Source organism: Macaca thibetana, chromosome 1, assembly GCF_024542745.1.
Source record: "Macaca thibetana thibetana isolate TM-01 chromosome 1, ASM2454274v1, whole genome shotgun sequence".
In the NCBI taxonomy this organism is placed as follows: domain Eukaryota; kingdom Metazoa; phylum Chordata; class Mammalia; order Primates; family Cercopithecidae; genus Macaca; species Macaca thibetana.
The window spans coordinates 53,267,077-53,291,461 of NC_065578.1; the positions used below are offsets into that span (position 1 = coordinate 53,267,077).

The following is a 24,385-nucleotide window of genomic DNA, read 5'->3' on the forward strand; positions in this document are numbered from 1 at the left end:
TAATTATTCAAATAAAATTTTAATGATTTCAGTTCCTGAAAATGTAGTGTCATTAAAGGTCATTTCCTGCTAAATTTCAAATTACAGATTTGTGGGCCATTCCTGAGCAGAAGCATCATATTCTACTACATATTCAGCTTATTAACTAAGGTAACTGACAGTATCATGGCAGGAGGTGAGGAGGAACAATGATCAGCTCATAGCTAAGAAAAGGGAAAAAAACAATAACCAAAGCAAAAAACAAAATAGCTACAGATATTAGTAAAATACTAATACAATCCCAAACATCCACCTCTTAAATTACTAGAAAAACAATACCAATAAAGTTATAGCAAATACAGTCTTCACAGATTTGAGTAACTTTATTTGCATTTTATAGTGATTTCTTAAGGCCTATATCCAATGAAACCATTTTAAAAGCTCTATGAGGAATGGAATTTTAGATGTCTATTACACTTTTCTTTTAAAAGAAAAATGCTTAAATTTCAGAATGAGCAAGATTCACTTTTGTAGGTAGAGGCCCTGCTTCTTCATGATCTTCAGTTTTAGATCTAACAACCACAAGAGAAGAAGCTGGATATTTGTTCAGCTTTTGTTCATTCATAAACTCCAAGTCACCATAGATACTCAGCTTCTGCAAAAGAAAACCAATGTACATTAGTAGTCTGGATAATTAGGAACCTCTCCAAGTAAGTCTTCAAATAATTTAATTTATAAATGGTTAGTAAAAAAAAATTCTATAAACAACTTTAAGAAAGAAGAATGCTTTTTCTCAAAATGTTGTAGACACATGATTCAGCTCCCAGTGGATGGCCAAAGAAAGCTGTTCCACATCTCAAGTTAAAATCCTCAGGAGTATAACAACTGAGTATCAAGAAAAATAGCTATGGATGCCTTAAGTGATCAAGTCCTTCAACATCTTAGCTCTCCTACCAAGTGGTAAAATAATTTGGTGTAAGTCTTTCTGCTCCTAAATGTTTTAGCTTAACATGTATGGAAAATGATAGATGCTATTTGAAAATGCTGTGAGAAAAAAGAATATGCATGAAATGCTCTAACACTGATAGAAGGGTCTTCATAAATATATAAAGTTCCTTAATTGCTACTACCATATCCAAGAAGATACTAAAAGAATGAAAGCATAAAACAGAATCACTGCAAATGTCATAAAACTCATTAGAGAATAATGTTAATATCTAACATCTTTTGAGAGTAGGTAATATACGTATGAATGTCTCTGTCTTTTTTTTTTTTTTTTAAAAGAGATGGGGTGTTGCTCTGTTACCCAGGCTGGAGTGCAGTGGTGTGATCATAGCTCACTACAAGGCCTTGAACTCCTGGACTCAAGTGATTCTCCTGCCTCAGCCTCCTGAGTAGCTAGGACTATAGGCATGCACCACTATGTCCAGCTAATTTTTCTTTTTTTTTTTTTTAAATGATGGAGTCTTGCTATGTTGCCTAGGCTGGTCTCAGACTCCTGGCCTCAAGTGATCCTCCTACCTTGGCCTCCCAAAGTGTTGGGATACATGTGTGAGCCACCACACCTGTCCATACGTATCTCTTAAAGGCAGAAAAGCAAAGTGAAAAGTCTTCACTAATAAGCATAGGCCGGGTGCAGTGGCTCACGCCGGTAATCCCACCACTTTGGGAGGCTGAGGCAGGCAGATCACTCGAGGTCAGGAGCTCAAGACCAGCCTGGCCAACATGGTGAAACCCTGTCTCTACTAAAAACACAAAAAATTAGCCAGGCATGGTGGTACGTGCCTGTAATTCCAGCTACTCAGGAGGCTGAGGCACAATAATCACTTGAGCCTGGGAGGCAGAGGTTGCAGTGGGCTGAGATCACGCCACTGCCCTCCAGCCTGGGGGACAAAGTGAGACTCTGTCTCAAAAAAAAAAAAGAAATGGTATAGATTCTATTGTTAATCTACTCATACAGCAACAAATCCCCATATCCAAAAGTTAGAAACTGAAGTGCTGATATCACTGGCAGGGCAACTCACTAGATTATAAAGCAAGAACTACACAGAAGTACCTACTACTGGAAAGGTGTTTTTAAAAGATGCTGAATAAAGAGCACCTTCAAGAATTTATCAAAAGTGATGCATGCTATCCTGGCTGGGCATGGTGGCTCAAGCCTGTAATCCCAGCACTTTGGGAGGCTGAGGAAGGTGGATCACCTGAGGTCAGGAGTTCCAGACCAGCCTGGCCAACATAGTGAAACCCCATCTCTACTAAAAATATAAAAATTAGCTGGGTGTGGTGGTGCGTGCCTGTAGTCCCAGCCACTAGGGAGGCTGAGGCAGGAGAATCGCTTGAACCCGAGAGGTGGAGGTTTGCAGTGAGCCGAGGTTGCACCACTGCACTCTAGCCTGGGCGATAGAGCGAGACTCCATCTCAAAAAAAAAAAAGATGATAAAGTGATACATGCTGTAACATGATGAACCTTGAAAATATGCTTAGTGAAAGAGGCCAGTCACAAGAGACTACATATTGGCTATTTAGGACTGGAGGGTGAGATGGGGGTGGGGGTGGTGCAGCTGCTGCTGCTGCTTGGGAGAAAATGGGGAGCAATTACTAAGAGTACAGATTTTCTTTCTGGGCTGATGAAAATGTTCTAAAAGTGACTGTCACAATAGTTGCTTATTCATACATGTTTCAGATGTGTTCTACTGGACTGCTGCCTCAGGGGAACAACTATCCCGCAAGGAGTTGCCCCAGTACCTTAAGCTTTTCCAGTAAGAGAGTAGCTTTAAGACAAGTTCAGGCCAGGCGCGGTGGCTCACGCCCATAATTCCAGCACTTTGGGAGGCTGAGGTAGGTGAATCACTTGAGGTCAGGAGTTCGAGACCAACCTGGCCAACATGGTGAAACCCAATCTCTACTAAAAATACAGAAATAAGCCGGGTGTGGTGGTGTGCACCTGTAGTAGTCCCAGCTACTCAGCAGGCTGAGACATGAGAATCACTTGAACCCGGGAGGTGGAGATTGCAGTGAGCTGAGATTGTGCCATTGCACTCCAGCCTCAGTGACAGAGCGAGACCCTGTCTGGGAAAAAAAAAAAAAAAAAAAATTCAGTGGTTGATAGGTTGGACACGGATCTGATATAGTAGGCCTCCTTAAAACTCAGAATTCACATGTGACCACTGGCTCTGGGGCACTGTGAAAGAAAAATGTTCACAACTCTACCTAACAACATTTAAAGATCTTGAAGCAGCAACCAGGAACTGTTTGATTTTATACATCAACATGAAAGAAGCCACTGAAGGGAGGAAGGAGACTGAGGAGATGCTGGTTAAAGGACACAAAATTTTAGTTAGATGAGAAGAATATGAAGGTATATGAAAATACTTTGTAAATTTTAAAGACTATACAAATGTTGTTATCAACATTATCCTGTCCCAGTTTCTAGGTACCTACATCAATTATATCACCTTAATAAAAATATTAAGCATAATATTTTAATTTTTCATGTGCAAATCATATATTTAAACATCTTTATAGTCTGTTAGGATAAAACAGTTGTTCAAGCACCATATTAGGCACATGCCAATGGCTTATTATTATATTCTAATTTCTGTCTCTTCTTCTTTTCTCTCTTTTTCTATGGCACTTTGGAGGTATAAAAAAACTAAAGTTTATTTCAGTGGGATTAGATGTTGACAGCCATTATTATTCTATATTTAGTTATATAAATACTTTTCTGTTCTTGAAAGCTAAGCTGAATAATCAAATTATAGCCTTTCCCCCAAACAAAAATCCTTTACCTTAACAGTTATATTTTTGGGGCCAGTTAAATTTTAATTACCAAGGAAGTCACAATGTCTTCCATCTCTTATGGGGTTAGATACCAGAATATAACAACTCAAAATCAAACACTCCAGCATTTCTCCTCTCCCTCTCCCTTCCTCTCTCCTCTCTCTTCTTTTCTTTTCTTTTTTCTTTTGAGACTCAGGGTCTTGTTCTGTTACCAGGCTGTAATACAGTGGCACAATCCTGGTTTATTGCAGCCTCAACCTTCTGGGCTCAAGTGATCCTCCCACCTCAGCCTCCTGAGTAGCTGGGATCATGGGCACACACCACCATGCCCAGATAATTTTTATAATTTTTCGCAGAGACAGGATCTCATCATGTTGCCCAGGCTGTTCTCAAACTCTTGAGCTCAAGTGATCCACCTGCCTAGCCTTCCCAAAGTGCTGGGATTAGATGCATGAGCACCACACCTGGCTCAGCCTTGCTGCTTCTAAAGCAGCACTGCTCCTTAATATTGTGGTAATTAATTTAAACTATTAAATGGTTCTACAAATCTTCTCTCTGGCTGGGTATGGTGGCTCATGCCTGTAATCCCAACACGTTGGGAGGCAGAGGTGGGCAGGTCACTTGAGATCAGGAGTTCAGGACCAGCCTGGTCAATATGGTGAAACCCCATCTCTACTGAAAATACAAAAATTGGCTGGGCATGGTGGCACGTGCCTGTAGTCCCAGCTACTCAGGAGGCTGAGGCAGAAGAATCACTTGAACCCAGGAGGCGGAGGCTGCAGTGAACCAAGATCCTGGCCACTGCACTGTAGCCTGGGCGACAGAGTGAGACTGTGCCTCAAAAAAAAAAAAAAAAAAAAAAGGCTGCGCACGGTGGCTCACGCCTGTAATCCCAGCACTTTGGGAGGCTGAGGCAGGTGGATCATGAATTCAGGAGATCGAGACCACGGTCTCTACTAAAAAATACAAAAAAATTAGCCAGATGCGGTGGCGGGTGCCTGTAGTCCCAGCTACTCATGAGGCTGAGGCAAGAGAGTGGCATGAACCCGGGAGGCGGAGCTTGCAGTGAGCCGAGATCGCGCCACTGCACTCTAGCCTGGGTGACAGAGTAAGACTCTGTCTCAAAAAAAAAAAAAAAAGTCTTCTTTCCCACATATCGCCTTAGAAACTGATGTAAACAGGTCTTTTCAGTCTTAGAGAGTCAGAAAGACACACTTTTCTCAAGCCAGTCAACATATATGTCACCACGGTAGTTAGCATCAGAGAAAGCTGGGAACAACCATTCTTGTGATGCAAACCTGTAATTTTTATGTGTGCCAACCTCTACCACATGAAAACCACCACATCTTCTCTCTTTCTATTATAGTAGAGAGGCCTTGTTTTTCCAGCTAAACAAATAAGGTGTTTAAAATGATATCTCACAGGGCTCAGTCTTCAAATGGTCTAAGGGTTAGAATTAAATTTACCTCAGAGGGAACATACTGCTCCACAGCTGTAGCAACAGTGGCACAACAAATCCAAAGCAATACCATCACCGAGAGGACAAGAGTTGTAGTTAAAATCCACCCAGAGTTACTGGAAAAAAAATCAACAATTAGTTATATTAAAATTTTATAAGAAACAGGAGATTCTTAGTCAATCAACCTTATGTACTTAGCTCAACAGTACAATTAAAACTTTGTTGATTATCTTTGAAACTATTAAAAAACATACTTACAGAAGGAAATATTATACTAATAGCTATTACATTAGGTTGGCATAAAGTCTTTTTCCTCTACTTCTAATGTTTCTGTAACATGGCTATATCACTTTTGTAATAATAATAAAATCAAATATACTTGACTTTCTGCTAAATATATAAGGCAAGTGAAAGTGTCCTGTAAATTGTACACTGTCGTACAAATGTCATATATTATTTTACAAATTATTTTTTTTTTTTTTTTTTTTGAGACGGAGTCTGGCTCTGTCGCCCAGGCTGGAGTGCAGTGGCGCGATCTCGGCTCACTGCAAGCTCCGCCTCCCGGGTTCACGCCATTCTCCTGCCTCAGCCTCCCGAGTAGCTGGGACTACAGGCGCCCACAACCGCGCCCGGCTAATTTTTTGTATTTTTAGTAGAGACGGGGTTTCACCGTGGTTTCGATCTCCTGACCTTGTGATCCGCCCGCCTCGGCCTCCCAAAGTGCTGGGATTACAGGCGTGAGCCACCGCGCCCGGCCTATTTTACAAATTATTATACTTGCTTTCAGAAAACCAATATACCATAAAGTTAAGGTATAGACTAGGTAAATTTAAAATGATCATTTGTTTTATAAAAGACAAATGTCTTTTATAAAAAGGCTTCCAGAAGTCAGTTTCCCTAGAATACTTCACATATTTAATTTGCCATAATTTACTTATACTTCAATTTAAAAGAGCACATCTATTGTAAGGCATTCTGTAACCATTATAGCATATCTCAGTAAAGAGGTAGTTATATTTTCCTTATCATTAAAATATCTTAAGATAGAAGGCCAGTTATGAGAATCAGTAATTAGAGGTTTTTTATTTATTTTTATTTATTTTTAATTTTTATAGAGACAAGCTCTCACTGTATTGCCCAGGCTGGCCTTGCATTCATGGGCACAAGCCATTCTCCCACCTGAAGTTTTTTTCATAATTGACCTATTAAGATTCAAAAAAAAGTCAAGCCATTTTTAAATAATTAAAAGTCTAACTCTGACAAACTGTGTAACACAGATAGTCCCTAATTTTCACATCTCTGCTCATCCAACACTGCCTAATAAGAGATCTATACTTACCACCCTAACCACTCACTTGACAGTCTGGCAAGACTTGAACATGCAGTAAGCACAGTCATTGTCTGCCAGCAAAACAGGCGGACTTTGGAGAATGTATTGTATCTAAAAGTAGGGAACTCCCATATGATGCTTTAAGTATCCCAATTTAGAAAGATAATAGAGTAAAACACGTTTTAAATGAAAAAAATACCCACTTTCCTCTCCATGTTCCAGCCCTAACTGAGTTAAGGAATTTACCGCAAAATGAGGATATATTTGATATCTGGATTCCAGTAGCAACTACCTAAGCCAGAAAATTGGGGTTCATCCCTTCACTCTCCAGAACAAAACAATGACTAGATCCTACAGATTTTCAACTATCTCCATTATCTCCTGTTCTTGTCTACTGCCCTAATTCAGCCTTCATAATTTCTTCCCTGATTTACCAAAGTTCTCCAACCTATCCTTCACATAGAAGCCTCTTCTTGACACTAATGTTATGTTCCTGCTTCTCTCTATTCCTGTTTTCCCAGTTCAGTCAAATTTCTGACTCTCCTTATCCTCCATATGCAGTAATGTACCCTATACACATTGAGCAGGAGGCCAGTATATCTGAAAAAAAAAATTTAAGTAAATCTTCTGCTACAACTAGCAAAAATGTCTACTCATTACTCAAGATATTTCTATCTCGCCTGTCAATCCTCCCCTTGAAACATCCAGTAGACTTAAATACAGTCTTTATATGCTTTGTATGAGACATGTGTAGGAGTGTGTATATGTATAGCAATCACTATTGTCCACGTCTGTCTAGACCTGAGAACTCCTGACATCTTTTCTAGGTCTCAACTCCCTAGCACAGTGCCTGGCTCTTCAAAAAGAAATACAAGTGAAGAAAGAGTGACTTCAATTTCCTTTCTGGAGATAATGGTGTCTCTTTAACAGCTACGATCAGATTCCAATAACTGGCTGAGTGATTCTGTATGTAATCATGGAAAAATCATGACACTTTAGGAAGTAAATATTTACAGCAGAATAGGATGAGCAGAAGATGTATAATTAGAAAAATTAGGTTTGAATTCTAACATAGTGACTGTATAACCTTGGGAGTAGTCAATTCACCTCTTTAAATTACCACCTACTTATCACAGGGTATTGTTCTAAAAGTCAAATGGGATCACTGAAGGGGAAAAAGCATTTTAAAAAAGAACACTTAAAAAAATTTTTTGAGACAGTCTCGCTCTATCACTCAGGCAGTGCAGTGGCACGATCATAGCTCACTGCAGCCTTGACTTCCCGGGCTCAAGTGATTCTCCCACCTCAGCCTCTTGATAGCTGGGACTACAGGCGTGTGCCACCATGCCCAGCTAATTTTTTTTATTTTTTGTAGAGATGGATGGGGTCTCACTATGTTACCCAAACTGATTTTGAACCTCTGGGCTCAAGTGATCCTCCTGCCTTGGCCTTCCAAAGTGCTGGGATTACACGCATGAGCCACCGCACTCGGCCAAAATCATAATTTTTATTCAAATATAGGATCCTACCTATTATAATCTACATTTGGGCACAAAAACTTCTTTTTTTTTTTTTTTTTTGAGACAGAGTCTCATTCTGTTGCCCAGGCTGGAGTGCAGTGGCGCGATCTCGGTTCACTGCAACCTCCGCCCTCCGAGTTCAAGCGATTCTCCTCCTGCCTTGGCCTCCCGAGTAGCTGGGATTACAGGCGCCTGCCACCGCACCTGGCTAATTTTTTTTGTATTTTTAGTAGAGATGGGGTTTCACCATCTTGGGCAGGCTGCTCTCGAACTCCTGACCTCGTGATCAAAGTGCTGGGATTACAGGCGTGAGCCACCGCGCCTGGCCAAAAACTTCTAAGAAATACATTTCTAGTTATAAAGTTAGTTGTTTCACAAAATCACTTTTAAAGTGTTAGATTTAAAAAAAAAACACACACAGCATATAATGACAAAATGTTAAAGGTCAATAAATCACCAATAATATGCCAGGTAGTACAGTACTGAGAACTGTAATTTAAGATTAATTATTTAGGTTTCACAGAACTATCAAACTGCAACAAACATCCTAAATACTGGAAAGAGAAAAACTGCCCTTTGTTGGACAAGCTCAAAACCAGGTTTAGAAATGAAAGAAGGATAAAATTTAAAGTTTAATCCTTGTTTTCTCATACAGTCTTTTAAACATTTTGCCTAGTAAAAGGTATTAATTTGTAAGGTCCACCTAACTCTAATGATACACGATAACACCTCTCAAGAAACTGTTTCTATAAGAAATTACAGGGAGCTGGCCGGGCGCGGTGGCTCACGCCTGTAATCCCAGCACTTTGGGAGGCCGAGGCGGGCGGATCACGAGGTCAGGAGATCGAGACCATCCTGGCTAACACGGTGAAACCCCGTCTCTACTAAAAATGCAAAAAATTAGCCGGGCGAGGCGGCGGGCGCCTGTAGTCCCAGCTACTCGGGAGGCTGAGGCAGGAGAATGGCGTGAACCCGGGAGGCGGAGCTTGCAGTGAGCCGAGATCGCGCCATTGCACTCCAGCCTGGGCGACTAAGCGAGACTCTGTCTCAAAAAAAAAAAAAAAAAAAAAAGAAATTACAGGGAGCATGTGGTTTGGACTACCGAAGTTTTATACTTGAGATAGAACAGTCCACTAGAATGAACACACTATACAGCAGTACCACTCACTGAAATGCTTGGCCTGGTATCTGACACAGAGTAGGTAATAGTCAATAAGTGACATGGCCCACTAGCTCTCTCTGTTTCCTTTTTTTGGGGGGGGTGGGGAGGAGTAAAATGTGGGGGAGGGATCATATCCGAATTCCTTGGAGAAGAGGAAACATGCACACTTTGATAAAACCTGCCTCTCACCCTCATAAGGCTTGATATTTTTTCCTAGGAGGGCATATGGTACCCACTACTCTCATTTGCCCACTTTACCATTACCCTTAAAAACTCTTGGCACAGAGCTGATACTCCTTAGTATAGAATACAAAGCCCTTCTTAATCTAGAGTGCTTATCCAGCTCTTCTAGCCTCAAATCTGGCCATGCAGATAAAAACAAAAACAAAAATCTGATCCCTAAACCATTCAAACTTTTTTATTTTGTTTTATTTTATTTTTTGAGACAGAATCTTACTCTGTCACCTAGGCTGGAGTGCAGTGGTGCAATCTCAGCTCACTGAAACCTCTGCCTCCCAGGTTCAAGCCATTCTCCTGCCTCATCCTCCTGAGTAGCTGGGATGACAGGCATGCGCCACCACGCCCGGCTAATTTTTGGATTTTCAGTAGAGACGGGGTTTCGCCATGTTGGCCAGGCTGGTCTTGAACTCCTGATCTCAGGTGATCCACCTGCGTCGGCCTTCCAAACTGTTGGGATTACAGGCGTGAGCCACCGTGCCTGGCCTCAGACATATGTGAAATTAAAGCTTAATTTAAATGTGTGGAGAAGCACATTCAACATAAATCAAGAGATTCTAACAAGAAGTATGCTCCTGTACTGTGAAAAAAAACTACCTGCGTGGGTTTTATTCAAGTAGTATGCCTATAACCTTTTAAACACACTAAAATATCTAACGTACAATCTTGGAAGGGAAAAAGTAAAAAGGTTTACTTTTGAGGTGCTAATTTTAAAATAATAAAAAGTAATGTATCTCTCTGATACAGCCAGATTTTATCTGTTATACACACAATAAAGAGGAATACATACAGAGAGAGGCATCTTAAAAAGCCATCACTTTCTCCATCTTCAAGAAAATTCCTGTGTGCTTGTGAATTTCTCATTTGCAGATCTGCTGAAATAGTAAGGTATGAGTTTATTATACCCTACATCCCAAAACCTAGTCTCACATGACTACTTCTAGATATACACACTTTACAGATATCCAATTGTTTTTGTTTGTGTCATCTGATACATTTTATAATACGTATCAGTTTTTCTAGCACATCAAAACCAAATGAATATTCTACCACATTATGAGTTTCCTGTTTTATTTTCAAATTCTTATTGGCATTGATATTTTCTGCTTAATTACATGTGAGCTTGGATTTGGTTTATTTTAATCTAATTAAAGTTAAAGATGGTCTTATGTTATGTGCTATCATTATCTACCCACTCCCACCTACCAAAATTAGAAGGCTAATTAAATAGTATCTAAAATAAGGTATGAGTAAATTTTACAAGGTAAGCTCTGCTTTAGCTTGATGTTTTACATTCTTATGAGTCAAAATTCACTTCTAACATGGAAATAAAAATAGAATGGGGACTCATACTTTTGGTATTTTTCATTATTTGGTCAATTTATTGGGAAGTACCAGAATAGTTGATTAGTTCATGCTCAAAACATCCTTTGAAGCAAACTAAATGTTTTTAGAATAGTGATTCTCAAAGTGTGGCCCCCAGGCCAGCAGCATCAGCAAAATCTGGAACTTGTGAGAAACAGAAATTCTCAGGTCTTCTCCTGGACCTAGTAAATTAGAAACTCTGGAGGTGGGGCCCGGCAATGTGTGTTTGAACAAGCTCTCCAAACTCTAATACACATGAAAGTTTGAGAACCACTGTTTTAGAAATTATCTGTTTATGTTCCATCAGTGGAAAAAAAAAAACACACACAACCAACTCTACTACAACCAGATTTGACTGCTAATGTTTTTATCTAAGCTACTTAAAATAAAACTTACAGGACATTTTGCTTAGAGATGATTCTCTCAAATTTGTAGACTCCTGTTCCAAATGTGGTGCATACTGGATTTCTGGCTTAGACTAAAATAATAATGAAAGCAATTAAGTCATTTGTACTTCTTTAGCTTTTTTTCAGTAACAAGTTCTAAAACACATCATCTCTTTAAACATTTAAATTGAGAAAGAGTAACAGAAATACTGTATAAAAAATAAAACACGTTAACCACAATATATTTTAATTGCACTTCCTAAACATTAGAACCAGTGCCTTGCAAAGAAACAGATTTCTGGCAGATTTATGTTAGTTTAACTTCCTGACAACATTTTTTTTTTAAGGGAGAGAGCGATAAATCATTACATACTACATTAAATACTATACCTTGCAGAAATGAGTTCTAATTCTAGTTGATCAGGAATAATTTATCAGACTGCCAAAACTTTTGGCTAAACACATATTATCTCTATTTCTTCTCATATGAAACATTCCATTATTCCCTAGGTATGAGGAATCCATAAATTACAGCCAAACACTCCATACTTCACATTTTCTGAATAGTTCTGATCCTCTAGAATGGGGGTTTCTCCATCCCAGTTATGCTCAAATTCACACAGACTTTAGAGAGACACAGAGCTAATCTCCTATCTAATGAGGAATGAATGAGGCCTTCACTCTGAGAGTCAACTTATGCTTTGATGTAAGTAGCTTTAGGACATAGAACTTGTTCATGAATTTAAAGAGAAAATTCCTGCATTTTACTTATTACCAAATTAAGTAGAGGGGACCCAAGGTTCAGGGTAGTGCTAAAAATCACATACCAGCCATACATTAAGTCACTTACTTAGCTACAGTACTTAAAAGGTTTATTTTATTACCCGAGAGGAAGACACAACATAAACTCTGTTGACTGGTAAATTTGAGGAATTCAACTACTGAATTAAAAGCATGGTAGGGTAGTATATGGGCCTTGGTGCTAAAGTGTCCTGGGTTTTAAGCTTAATTCTGTTACTTATCGGCAGTGCAACTGCAACAAGTTACTCTCACCTTCCTCATCAATAAAATAGGAATAATATAACCTCATTAAGTTGTTTGAAAATCCGAGATAATATATATAGTACAATATAACCTCCAGGGAATAACAGTTATTATCACATGGTAAATGATGAGATAGGAGACATTACCTCTCTAGGCAAAATACTTCTTCAAGAAGTTCTCTTATAAGAGTTATGAGTAAAAGCACTATAAAAAACTAAAAATTATGTCATATTGTTTTTATCTGATATCCATATGTAATCATATATGGCCACTGTTTACATTAAAAGTATATTAATTATTATCTCTCATATTTAAAGATTTCATTTTATCAATTTAACCACCATAAAATTTAAAAGACTCAGAGTTCTGGTTAGATAAAAACGAATGGGCTTTAGATAAGGCTTTTAATGGGCAAAGGGAAGGGTAATCAAACTGATGTCCAATATTTTAATGAAGGGCCAAATAAGTAATTCTTACTTGATGATAAGTATTTGTAAGTGACTGAGTATGGCTCTATGCTGAAACACTCATTTAAAACATATACATTTACTGTTGTTGGTAATTAGATGAATCCATGAAGCACTGTTGTCACCTGGAATATGACTATTTTTCCATCATCAGCTTGAAGATAAAAAGTCCATGAAGAGGTTATGAAGCTCTGTGCAGAGTCCATCATGTCACTCCAGAATGACCTCACCAGAGTTAGAGGAAAGAGTAGGTGCATTTTTGGCATCAGGGACATAAGCTAAAAATAAAATAAATAATGAGAAATGCATTATTTTTAATATATGTACATTCAAGAGAACAACATAATCAAGATTACTCAAATCCTTAATGGGACAGGATATAAACAAATACATCTACCATAATCTAATAGCATTAAACTCTTAGTTACCTATGCAAATTACGGTAAGGCTTAAAAACCAAGGCTACTTTAATTTGCCACCAAACACACTTACTAGCTCCCTGTCACCTCTATCAGAATAACAGGCTTTTGAATTAAGTCCAAAAATAAGAAGACTCTTAAGATGTAATTAAACGAGGACCAGCAAGTCCTCAAGGGTAGAATAGGAAGGGACAAATCATATCATTCTCATCTTTAATGTTTTTATTGAGAATAAATCATGCTATAATGAACATCAATGGAAAAGGGGAAGGAAAAAAATCAATCAGAAGAATATATACATAAAATGGTAGACATCTGACAACAGGGCAGGGTGAAGGGAGTATTTATGGGCTGAGTATATGTAGTAAGCTACTGATAAGATTTTAATGGCCCGGCATGGTGGCTCACGCCTGTAATCCTAGCACTTTGGGAGGCTGAGGTGGGTGGATCATGATGTTAAGAGATTGAGACCATCTGGGCAACATGGTCAAACCCGATCTCCACTAAAAATACAAAAATTAGCTAGGCGTGGTGGCACACATCTGTAGTCCCAGCTACTCAGGAGGCTGAGGCAGGAGAATCCCTCAAACCAGGGAGGCGGAGGTTACTGTGAGCCAAGATCACGCCACTGCACTCCAGCCTGGTGACAGAGTGAGACTCTGCCTCAAAAAAAAAAAAAAAGGATTTTGACAAATGATGTCATCTTTCCTCCTCCAATTCTGACTTCTTGACTTCTTTAGCAGCACTGGGCCCCTCTAAAGCACAAGCGTGGGATGCCATTTACTAAACTCTAGGGATAGCTTTGGTTCTACTTTGTTTCTTTATATGTTTGTTTTTTCTTTTTTTTTTTTGAGACAGTGTCTCGCTCCGTCACCCACTCTGGAGTGCAGTGGTATCTATGGTAGCACTTGAGCCCAGAAGCGTGAGGCCAGACTGGGTAATATAGTGAGATCCCCATCTCTAAAAAACATAAAAATAAAAAAAGCATATACCTCTTAACTCAGCAATTCTAGCCATATGATTTTATTCTACAGGTATACTCACAAATGTGCAAAATAGATATTATTTACAAAATAAAAAGATTAGGAACAACTTACATGTTCACAAATAAGGAACTGCCTAAATAAATTATAATATATCTACACAGAATATTATGTAGTAGAAAAAAATTAGAAGCTCTTTATGTATACTTATATTTATAAAATACATGTGTACATCCTTGTATATGCATAACATATCTGTGTACTAGTAACCTTGGCTACATGTATGAGGGAAAACTGAGTGGCTAAGAGACAGGGGTGGGAGACTTTTCACTATATGTATACTCTTTTTATCTTTTGAGTTTGTACATGTGACTATTTCCTGTGCAAAAATTAAGAAACTTTTCCCAGTATGTCTGGAGAATAGAGTATGAAATTCCCTTGTCAGGAATTTTAAGCGATGGCATTGGAGAAGTAATCAGGAGCTAGGTTGTGATAAACAGTTTGGACTTAAATCTACATGTAATTGGGAGCTACTAATTATATAAGACAGGATAATGGCATGATGAAATTTAGAAAAAAAAATCTGGACACAGTAAAGGATGGAGTTAGAAAGGGTTAAATTAGAAAAACAGTTTGGAAGTTAACTTAAAAATACAGATAAGAAATGATGATAATCTGAGTTAAGGCAATGGCAACTGTCCAATGGAAGTTGGGATGGAGAAAAAGAACTCTGAAATAATTCCTCTGAGCCTTGGTTTTTTAATATGTAAAATGAGGATAATATCTTCACTGGAATGTGGGAAGAAACAAAATAAGATTATGAATGTAGGCATAACTTTTAATAGTAAAGCATTATACAAGTGCAATTATTCAACTGACTTTTTTATTTGCAAACAAATTTTGTTTGCTGAAAGTCAAATTTATATATTTTATATATTTATATATTTTATATATATATAACACTAAAATAGGATCGAGTCGGTGATAAACACTTCAAGCAACACAAGTCAGTGCCATCTAAGCAGGCTAGTTTGAAAGGCAGTATTGTTTCGTACTTGTTCTTGTCTCAGTTCAGCGAATGGCAGCTGATTCTGGCAACCAAGATGGCAAGCATATTGCTCATCAGATTGGGAATATGCTTCTGTACATGCTGTAAGAGAAAAATAGTCAAATTAGAAGAAACAAAAGGGAAAGGGAAAGAGGAAAGAAAAGGATTTGATATTTTATTTAAAAAATTCTTATACTTAAAAAAGATTTCATCAATGTCAATTTCCAAATTTGGTAATATAGTAGTAGGAAATGTATCTTTAACAGAACTCCATATTGTCTCCCTCCTACAAGTCAAATGTTTTAGATACAAATCTATTAATTATACACCCAGGCTCTGGCCACATGATGACATTCATATAAGAGGACCCTTGCAGCTAAGGCTTGTGTAGTAGAAAATGCACTGGATTGGCATCCTGAAGATACCACTCAAAAAGTTTTAGTTCCATCATTTGTTGGTGTGTGTGACCTGGGCTAAGCAGTTTAACCTCTGACTATTGATTTCTATATATCTAAAACAGAAATAACACAACCCACTGCATAGGATTGAATGAAATAATATATTTTAATGATTTATACAAATATACAGTATTATTGTTAAGAACCAGATCACTCAGTTAAGAAGTAAGGGTATACACGTGGCAACAGAAAAATAAAACAATCAGCCTAACATCTGAAAGTCTAAGAAAATTGAACTAGGCTGGGTGTGGTGGCTCACGCCTGTAATCCCAGCACTTTGGGAGGCTGAGACGGGCGAATCACGAGGTCAGGAGATCGAGACCATCCTGGCTAACACGGTGAAACCCCGTCTCCACTAAAAATACAAAAAAAAATTAGCCGGGCGTGGTGGCGGGCGCCTGTAGTCCCAGCTACACAGGAGGCTGAGGCAGGAGAATGGCATGAACCCCGGGGGGGGCGGAGCTTGAAGTGAGCTCAGATCACGCCACTGCACTCCAGCCTGGGGACAGAGCGAGAATCTGTCTCAAAAAAAAAGAAAATTGAACTAGAAAATGTTCTATAGCAGATGATTCTAATGTTGAAAAAGGTCTCTACCAGATATACTGTCATTTAGTTCATTAAATCCATTTCCTTCTTGTGATATAACATTTTACCACTATACCAATTTCATTTTTTCCCAACTCAGTAATGCATTTGTAATACACTTCTCAGAAGCGCTAGATAATAAACTGGACAGCATTATGCATATATAAAGATGATCAGTTAGGAGACTGAGCTGCAAAAATACGGTTATGATATCAAAGAAGACTGTATGTGAGTCATGGCATAGTGATGGCTTCTATGCTAAAAACAGTGTAATGAATGGAGAACATTCCATTATAGTTATTTAAAAAGTTAAACGTCAATTGTGTCCTGATTGCAGGTTTCTTTTATTAAACAGACTGCTTTTAGCAAAAAGAAAGAAAAGTGGTTTAACAGATGACAAAGCCTCTGGCTACTTATTTTAATGGCCTGACCAATGAAGAATACGCTATTAAATACTGAGTCAAAGGCCTGATTCAGTAAAAAACTTGGAGATAAGTCAATGAACTTATGATTGAAAGGTTTAGGAAAATTATACTATTTGTGAAAAGGTAGTAATGAATTGTGAGTAGGGTAATTTTACTGCATTTGTCTGACAGAAAGTTGGTTAAACAAAGGTGTCCTATTCACAGCAGAAAATAAACACTGTCTCAACAAACAGATGAAATTTAAAGCCCATGAAATTTCTAGCAGCAGCTACGAAAACTCTTAAATCCATAATAATTACAGTATGTTAGATGACTAGTTTCAACAGTGTGCTTGCCATTTCCTAAGGAAAATACTTTAAAAGGTTATCACAAAGAAAACAACAGTGTTACATACAGCTGATGTTAGCATAGCATCTTACCAGATTCACATTCCAATTTAGTTCGATTTAAGTCAATTCCATCATCCACAAACTGACAAATTGAAAACAGCCTGCAACCTCTCTGACATGCGTACAACTCCTCTTCCTAGGGAGTTCAAGAACAGGAAGGGTTACCAAAAAATAGTATTTTTTTTCCTCAGGGGAAAATGGGTTAGGAAGAAAGCAGTTAGTAACGTTTATTACAAATCATCCTATAAGTTTCATAACTGAAAGAAAAAAATGATAGAAGCCAGTTGATACTCAAGACCTTCGCCATACAGAGGTTTTAGTTCCTTATTTTAAAAGTGATACCAAGAAAAAAGCCTAGTAGGTAAAACCACCACCCTTTTTCCATTTTCTTTGGTTACAATCTGTGAGGGGGAAATTAAAAATAAAAACAATAGTGACATGCCAGGTGCAGTGGCTCACACCTGTAATCCCAGGGTTTTGGGAAGCTGAGGCAGGAGGACTGCTTGAGGCCAACAGTTTAAGGCCAGCCTGGACAATACAGCGAGACCCCATCTGTACCAAAACAAACACACACACAAAAATAACTGAGTATGGTGGTGCACACTTGTAGCCCTAGTACTCAGTAGGCTGAGGTATGAGGATTGTTTGAGCCCAGGAGTTTGAGGGTACAGTGAGCTATAATCACACCACTGCACTCCAGCTTGGGGTACAAAGTGAGACCCTGTTGCTTAAAAAACAACAATAAAACAACAACAAAAAATACAACGGTGATATAACTAGAACTTCAACAGCAATAGAAAGGAGTAAGCAAGTACCCTAGGACCAGTGGCATACTTCTGTCACATCCATGTTTATATGAACCCAGGCTTATCAGGAAAAGTATCAGACTAGCTTCACATGGCAAATGGTGACACAAGGGCCTGATAAAGTAAGGCATACATCTATAAAAATGTTTATATGAAAGGATTTTTAAAAACTGGGCTTAGGCCAGGCGTGGTGGCTCACGCCTGTAATCCCAGCATTTTGGGAGGCCGAGGCGGGTGGATCACAAGATCAGGAGATCGAGACCATCCTGGCTAACACGGTGAAAACCTGTCTCTACTAAAAATACAAAAACTTAGCTGGGCATGGTGGCGGGCGCCTGTAGTCCCAGCTACTTGGGAGGCTGAGGTAGGAGACTGGTGTGAACCTGGGAGGCGGAGCTTGCAGTGAGCCGAGATCGCGCCACTGCACTGCAGTCTGGGAGACACAGCGAGACTCCATCTCAAAAAAAAAAAAATTGGGCTTACATTAAATGAAAACACTGGAGCAACAGTGTGCTGCATGGGAAAGGACACTGCAATCAGTCAGACCTAGATCAAACCTTTTGGGTGAGTGCATAAGTTATTTTACCTAAGAATCTCAGGTTTCTCATCAAAAAAGGAGAGAACAGCCATTATCTCCAAATTCCTCAATAATTTGGAAGCTATTTCCAGCACAGTGCCTGGGATGTAGAAGGTTCTTAATAAATGGTAATAGTGTTAATAGATTTTTAAAATAGAAAACAATTACAGGCATCAATGTATATGTGTGAAAGCTCAAGATAGGATGGACATCTAGTTCTTCATTACTGTAAAATATTAACTCCTTAATATGACTAATGTCTTCAGCAGGGTTTTCTTTGATAAAATAAAAGTATTTTTAAAAAGCTACTGCATATGGGGGAGCCCCCTCAACTTACTGTGTGATATACTGTGTACAAACTGGCAGACACCTAATAAGGAAACAGCACGTGCATATGCCAGTTAGCAACCAATGGAATACAAGGTATGTACTTCTTTCCAGCAAAAGGATTAGTAAAATTTATGCAGCAGCAACAATCCATCAAGAAGAGATGGCTGCAGTCTAATATTAAATATACTTTATCATACAGCTTTGAAGGTAGCACACTTTTGGACCTCAGTTCCAGCTGCATTTATTGTTAAGATGAAATTGAAAGAATTTTAAAAATTAAGATAAATTTCATATCTGAGTAGCTTTTGCAGGCTTTGTAAAACAGTTAAAGAATTATTTTATGTCTTTGGAGCACCACAAATTTCCTTATACTGCACAGAGGAAGCATAAGCTCATTAGTATGAGCTATATCACATGCCATTTCATTCTTAGATATGCTTTCCTTTGTTAAAGAAACCTAGTAAGTCATCCAGTACCATTTTCAGAAAACCATATGGCATGGTGAAAAGAGACTAGGTTTCAGGAATCAGCCCTAGTTTGAAGTTCAGACTTGCCACTTATTCTGTACAACCTTTGGCAAGTTACTTAATCTATTTCCTCAGTTGTAAAATACGGACAATACTCTTACATCAATCCTCACTACTATTTATTCCTTTATTTTCTACTGCCTGTATAATTGCAGAGCGTCAATCTTCACTATTAGGATAATTATATATTTATATCTACAATAGCATTACTATTATTTAATGAGCATCTACAATGTGCCAGGCACTGTGTTAAGACTTAACAAATTATGCAACATCTGGTATGGAGCAGGCACTCACCTGGTAGCTATTAAGAATCATATCTGGCCGGGCACGGTGGCTCAAGCCTGTAATTCCAGCACTTTGGGAGGCCGAGACGGGCGGATCACAAGGTCAGGAGATCGAGACCATCCTGGCTAACATGGTGAAACCCCGTCTCTACTAAAAAATACAAAAAACTAGCCGGGCAAGGTGGCGGGTGCCTGTAGTCCCAGCTACTCGGGAGGCTGAGGCAGGAGAATGGCGTGAACCCGCGAGACGGAGCTTGCAGTGAGCTAAGATCCGGCCACTGCACTCCAGCTTGGGCGACAGGGCGAGACTCCGTCTCAAAAAAAAAAAAAAAAAAAAAAAAGAATCATATCTTTATTCTAAGTATTTCATGTTATATATACAAAAATAATGATTTCAAGTAAATATTTCATGCCCTATTTATCCCAAATGACTGGCAAGCTTATATAACATGTATCTCCTCTGATTTAGGACACAATAAATGGTGCTTCCACCATAGGAAATACCAGCTAAATTCATAATTAGAAGGTCCCTCAATGGTACTATTTAGGGCAGGCACCATGGCTCATGTGTGTAATCCAAACAGTTTGGGAGGCCAAGACATAAGGATCCATTCAGTCCAAGAGTTTGAGACCAGCCTGGGCAACAGAGCAACACTCTGTTTCAATTATTTTAAATTAAAAAATAAATAAATAGAAGTTAAGTGATCAGCAAGGACAAACAGTAATCAAGGAACTGGGAATAAAACCAGGTTTGTATGGTTCTAGAGATCACACTCCATTAATAAATGACCAGGCTAGCTCTAATTAGCTTTTTTATTAACATGATTTATGTCTCTTGTTTTTTCGTCTGAGATAAATTATGCAATTGCATTTTCTGTAGATAAAAGATAGAATAATTTAAAAATAACTACTTACAAACAAGTATTCTACTTTCTTGCAACAAATAATTAGTTCTCAAAAAGTGTCATTAAAATGAGATTTTTTTTTTTTTGGGAGATGCAGTCTTGCTCTGTGTCCCAGGCTGAAGTGAAGCGGCGCAATCTCGGCTCACTGCAACCTCCACCACCCGGGTTCCAGCGGTTCTCCTGCCTCAGCCTCCTGAGTAGCTGGGATTACAAGCATGTGCCATGCCCAGCTAATTTTTGTATTTTTCGTAGAGACGGGGTTTCACCATGTTGGTCAGGCTGATCTTGAACTCCTGACCACCCATGATCCACTTGCCTTGGCGTTCCAAACTGCTGGGATTACAGGCATGAGCCACAGCGCCCAGCCTAAAACGAGATTTCTATCTCGTTTTTCAAACTCTATGTGAGTTTGAAAATTCATCTAATTTCTTACAACACACGAAGCTTTTTCCTGGAGCACAAAGCACAGAGGGGAGCCAATAGAAATCAGTGACATAGTTAAATATGTGGGGTTTTTTTTTTTTTTTTTTTTTTGAGGCAGAGTTTCCCTCTTGTTGCCCAGGCTGGAGTGCAATGGCGCAGGCTCACTGCAACCTCTGCCTCCCGGGTTCAGGCGCTTCTCCTGCCTCAGCCTCCTGAGCAGCTGGGATTACAAGTGCCCGCCACCATGCCCAGCTAATTTTTTTTTGGTATTTTCAGTAGAGATGGGGTTTCACCATGTTGGCCAGGCTGGTCTTGAACTCCTGACATCAGGTGATCCACCTGCCTCAGCCTCCCAAAGTGCTGGGATTACAGGAGTGAGCCACCGCGCCCAGCCTTTTTTTTTTTTTTTTTTTTTTTTTTTGAGACAGGGTCTCACTGTTAGACTGGAGTGCACTGGCGACATTTCGGCTCACTGTAACCTCCGCCTCCCAGGCTCAAGCAAGCCTCCCACCTCAGCTTCCCAAGTAGCTGGGACTACAGGTGCTCGTCTCCACGCCTGGCTAGTGTTTTCTTTTTCTTTTTTTCTTCAGAGACGAGGTCTTGCCATGTTGTCCAGGCTGGTCGCAATCTCCTGAGCTGAGATGATCCACCCACCTCGGCCTCCCAAAGTGCTGGGATTACAGGTGTGAGCCATCGCACCCGGCCGAATATGTTTAATGCAAGTTTATTAATAGGAGGCAGCATAGTGTAGCCAGTTTTAAGCTGAATTCCTACTCCACGATTTCTTGGGTATGTGACCTTAGGCAAGACACTTAACCTTTCAGAGCCTCAATTTCCTTAATTTTAAAACCCTACTTTACAGGGTTGTTGTGAGAATTAGGAATAATAGTATGATAAATCTCCCATCACTCTGGCTAACAGTGGAGTCTATATAAATTTCAAGTCCAGGACCTATAGGGAGCCAGATGATTTGGAGTTCTTTGTGAGAAAAGCTTTACTAAATAAGTAAAAATGGTTTATAGATATCACACCAATTGTTAGAAAATAGTGGACATTATTAAAGTACCTACAAGTTCCAGGAAGGTATCCTTTCAAATTATTTGATTATTCTCCCAACATTCTGGTTTATACTACAAAATTGCCAGGAAAATCTCAAAAAAAGGAAACAAACCCTAGAACAATAGAAAGTAAGTCTCAGCCCAATTCCAGGCCAAATCAATATTAATGAGCTTCCTCATACAATCCTCTTAATGATGAGAAGTTTACAAGAAGTGAAGAAAAATAACGTGGTTAGAAGCAGTATTCATCGATTTAAGTCTGAAGTTAAAACTTCTCACTTCTTTCTCGATTGTTACATAAATCTCTGGAAAAATTTAGCACACTCCCCTCTCCCACAGTTTTTGAAAATTGATAATCTCCATGCAGTTTAAAATTCAGCCGTAAACAAAATCTGAGAAGTGCCGGCACTTAGAACTTTTCATTTCAAAGACCTGAAAGCACTCGCCAATATGGAACATCCTAAGCTTCACTGGAACTGTCTCCGTAGCCACTCCAGTTTTAGAGAGCAAGGAGGTCTAGCCACAATGGTTAAGCAAATAGCATACAGGAGATGAAGGAAAAACGAAGAGGAAACCACCAGCAACATCAACAAAAGCTCTCATAAAACAACGTGGGGGAAGGCATACACTCAAATCATACATGGGAAACGTGTGGTGGGAATCATCAAACAATTTAGAATGTTGAGTAAACAGAGATCTTACGCTGAAAAACCAACGTGAAGAGGGTTAGGTATGTACTTAAAAAGGGGGGAAGCATAGAGAGGAGGGCCATTACCTCTCCGTAAGCTGCGAACCCTCTCCTGTCTACAGTCTCGTTTCTTTACCCACTCCACGAATCCCCCGTTTTCTGCACTGAGTGGTCAGTTTCTGGTAGGCAGACACCTAACTGCCTCTTCTCTAACCCAGTCCCTCTTGGCAGTGTCTTGGACACAGTAACTCAACATAGGCAGACAGCATTCCTGGGCGTCTCGCTACTCCTTGAGCCGCCTTCGTGACGCTTTTTATACTTCAGTGGAATTGTCTACTTGTCTGACTCCCTGAAGACTACGCTCCCGATCCCGAGAGGCGCTTAGTAAACAAAGGTTATGAATCAATCATTTGTGGACTCGCTTATCTGCGCCTCCCTTTCTACAAACCCCCCTTAGGCTCCTTAAGGCGAGGACCCTGCATTAACCATCCATATCCTCCTCTATCCTCCTCCCTCTGAGTGCTCGACTCCCCTGCTGCCCGGCTAGCTCCCAGAGGAAAGGGATCGCGTCTTTCTCATCTTTGTGTCCCTCAGCCTATCACAGGGTAGTGCAGGACAAACTTCCGGTAATGACAGCAGGAACTGGGGTGCAGGCAGGATTAGGGAGGAAAACAGGAGCTACACAGATGGGAGACAGCGGTTGAAAGGCGGATTGAACAGCCAGGTTGCCAGAGCCGACATAAGTGTGGGGAGCCGAGAGATGGGCGGCCAGGGAAGGGTCGCAGCCCGCTCCGGACGGGCCCTACCTTAGGGTAGGTGTGCAAGGGGTAGGTCAACTGACAGGCCCGGTGGCAAGACGCTGTATCACCCAAGACCGAGTCAAATGCTTCAGCCGAAGCGGTCCCCGAACCTCCGGCCAAGGCCATGGTCAGCAGCAGCAGCGGCGGCAGCCCCAGTTGGGTCCTGACCCAGAGGCTCGCCTTCGGCGCCGCCATCTTGTTCCCCTCTGTCACAGCAGCTCAGCTTGTTGCTGTTTTCTTTGAAGGGTTTCCTCCTCCTCCTGGGGCCAGCCCCCTTCTCCGCCCCGCCGACCGTTGCTTCCGCCTCCGCCGTCGCTTCAGCTCCGCCCTGACCCGCCTGAAACTGCCGCCTCCTGCCCCACCTCTGGGACTACTAACTTCTCCTAGGCGGGCGTGAGGCGGGGAATTCAACCATCGCGAGCATTAGCGCGAAGCGGGCCCGCCTGTCTTCCCTTCGCGGGGCAGGCTGGGGCATGTAGTTCTCCGTAGGCGGGAGGCGCACGGTGCTGTCGGGAAAGTTGGTCTCGGAAAACTACAGCCGCCCTCGGCGCGCCTTCTGCCCGCATTTCTTCGTAGTGCATTCTGGGGAATGTGGTTCGCTGTGGCCCAGAGGCGCGAGGGCCGGCGGAGTTTCTTCAGAGGAACTACAGCCCTGGGAGGAAGCGTCTATTTAGTTTCACACAGACGACTGGGCTTGGGAGCCTACGGGGTTGCAGTCTGGAGGGCGCCAACAGCAGCTGCCAGGGCTGCTTTTCCTGGTGGGTCTCACGCCAGGCCGTTGTTAGGTGCCCCTACCCGGGCTCCTGAGTGCTGAGAACGAGGAGGATGGGGTTTCTCCTTGTTCGGGGATCCAGAGATTACAGCCGTGGGTAGGGTCCTCTGACCACCAAGCAGTTTGTTCCAGGGGATGGCTGCGTATTGTGAGACTCCCTGCTGTGTTCTGGAGGT

General features: G+C 40.4%; 3 protein-coding genes across 4 annotated transcripts in view; 2 read left to right on the forward strand and 1 right to left on the reverse strand.

Moving 5' to 3' along the window:
- TMEM59 (transmembrane protein 59) lies at positions 1-23,900 on the reverse strand. 2 transcript variants are annotated; one of them, XM_050803404.1, is made up of 8 exons: positions 23,444-23,900; positions 17,067-17,172; positions 15,187-15,281; positions 12,855-13,007; positions 11,229-11,310; positions 10,258-10,339; positions 5,226-5,334; positions 1-634 (listed from the first exon to the last, which is right to left on the reverse strand). In XM_050803404.1, the coding sequence occupies exons 1-8, from the start codon at positions 23,630-23,632 to the stop codon at positions 479-481; spliced, it is 972 nt and encodes a 323-aa protein (XP_050659361.1). In that variant the 5' UTR covers positions 23,633-23,900; the 3' UTR covers positions 1-478. The 2 variants fall into 2 exon arrangements, with proteins under 2 accessions (XP_050659361.1, XP_050659350.1); XM_050803393.1 differs by having other exon boundaries at positions 10,258-10,342.
- The window catches only part of MRPL37 (mitochondrial ribosomal protein L37), a 911,410-nt gene that overhangs the window by 717,790 nt on the left and 169,235 nt on the right, over positions 1-24,385 (forward strand). The gene's annotated exons all lie outside the window — the stretch shown is intronic.
- Positions 24,003-24,385, forward strand: part of TCEANC2 (transcription elongation factor A N-terminal and central domain containing 2) — a 45,679-nt gene continuing 45,296 nt past the window's right edge. Inside the window, exon 1 of the mRNA XM_050803584.1 lies at positions 24,003-24,195. The gene's annotated coding sequence lies outside the window, so the exon portion shown is untranslated. The remainder of the gene's footprint in view (positions 24,196-24,385) is intronic.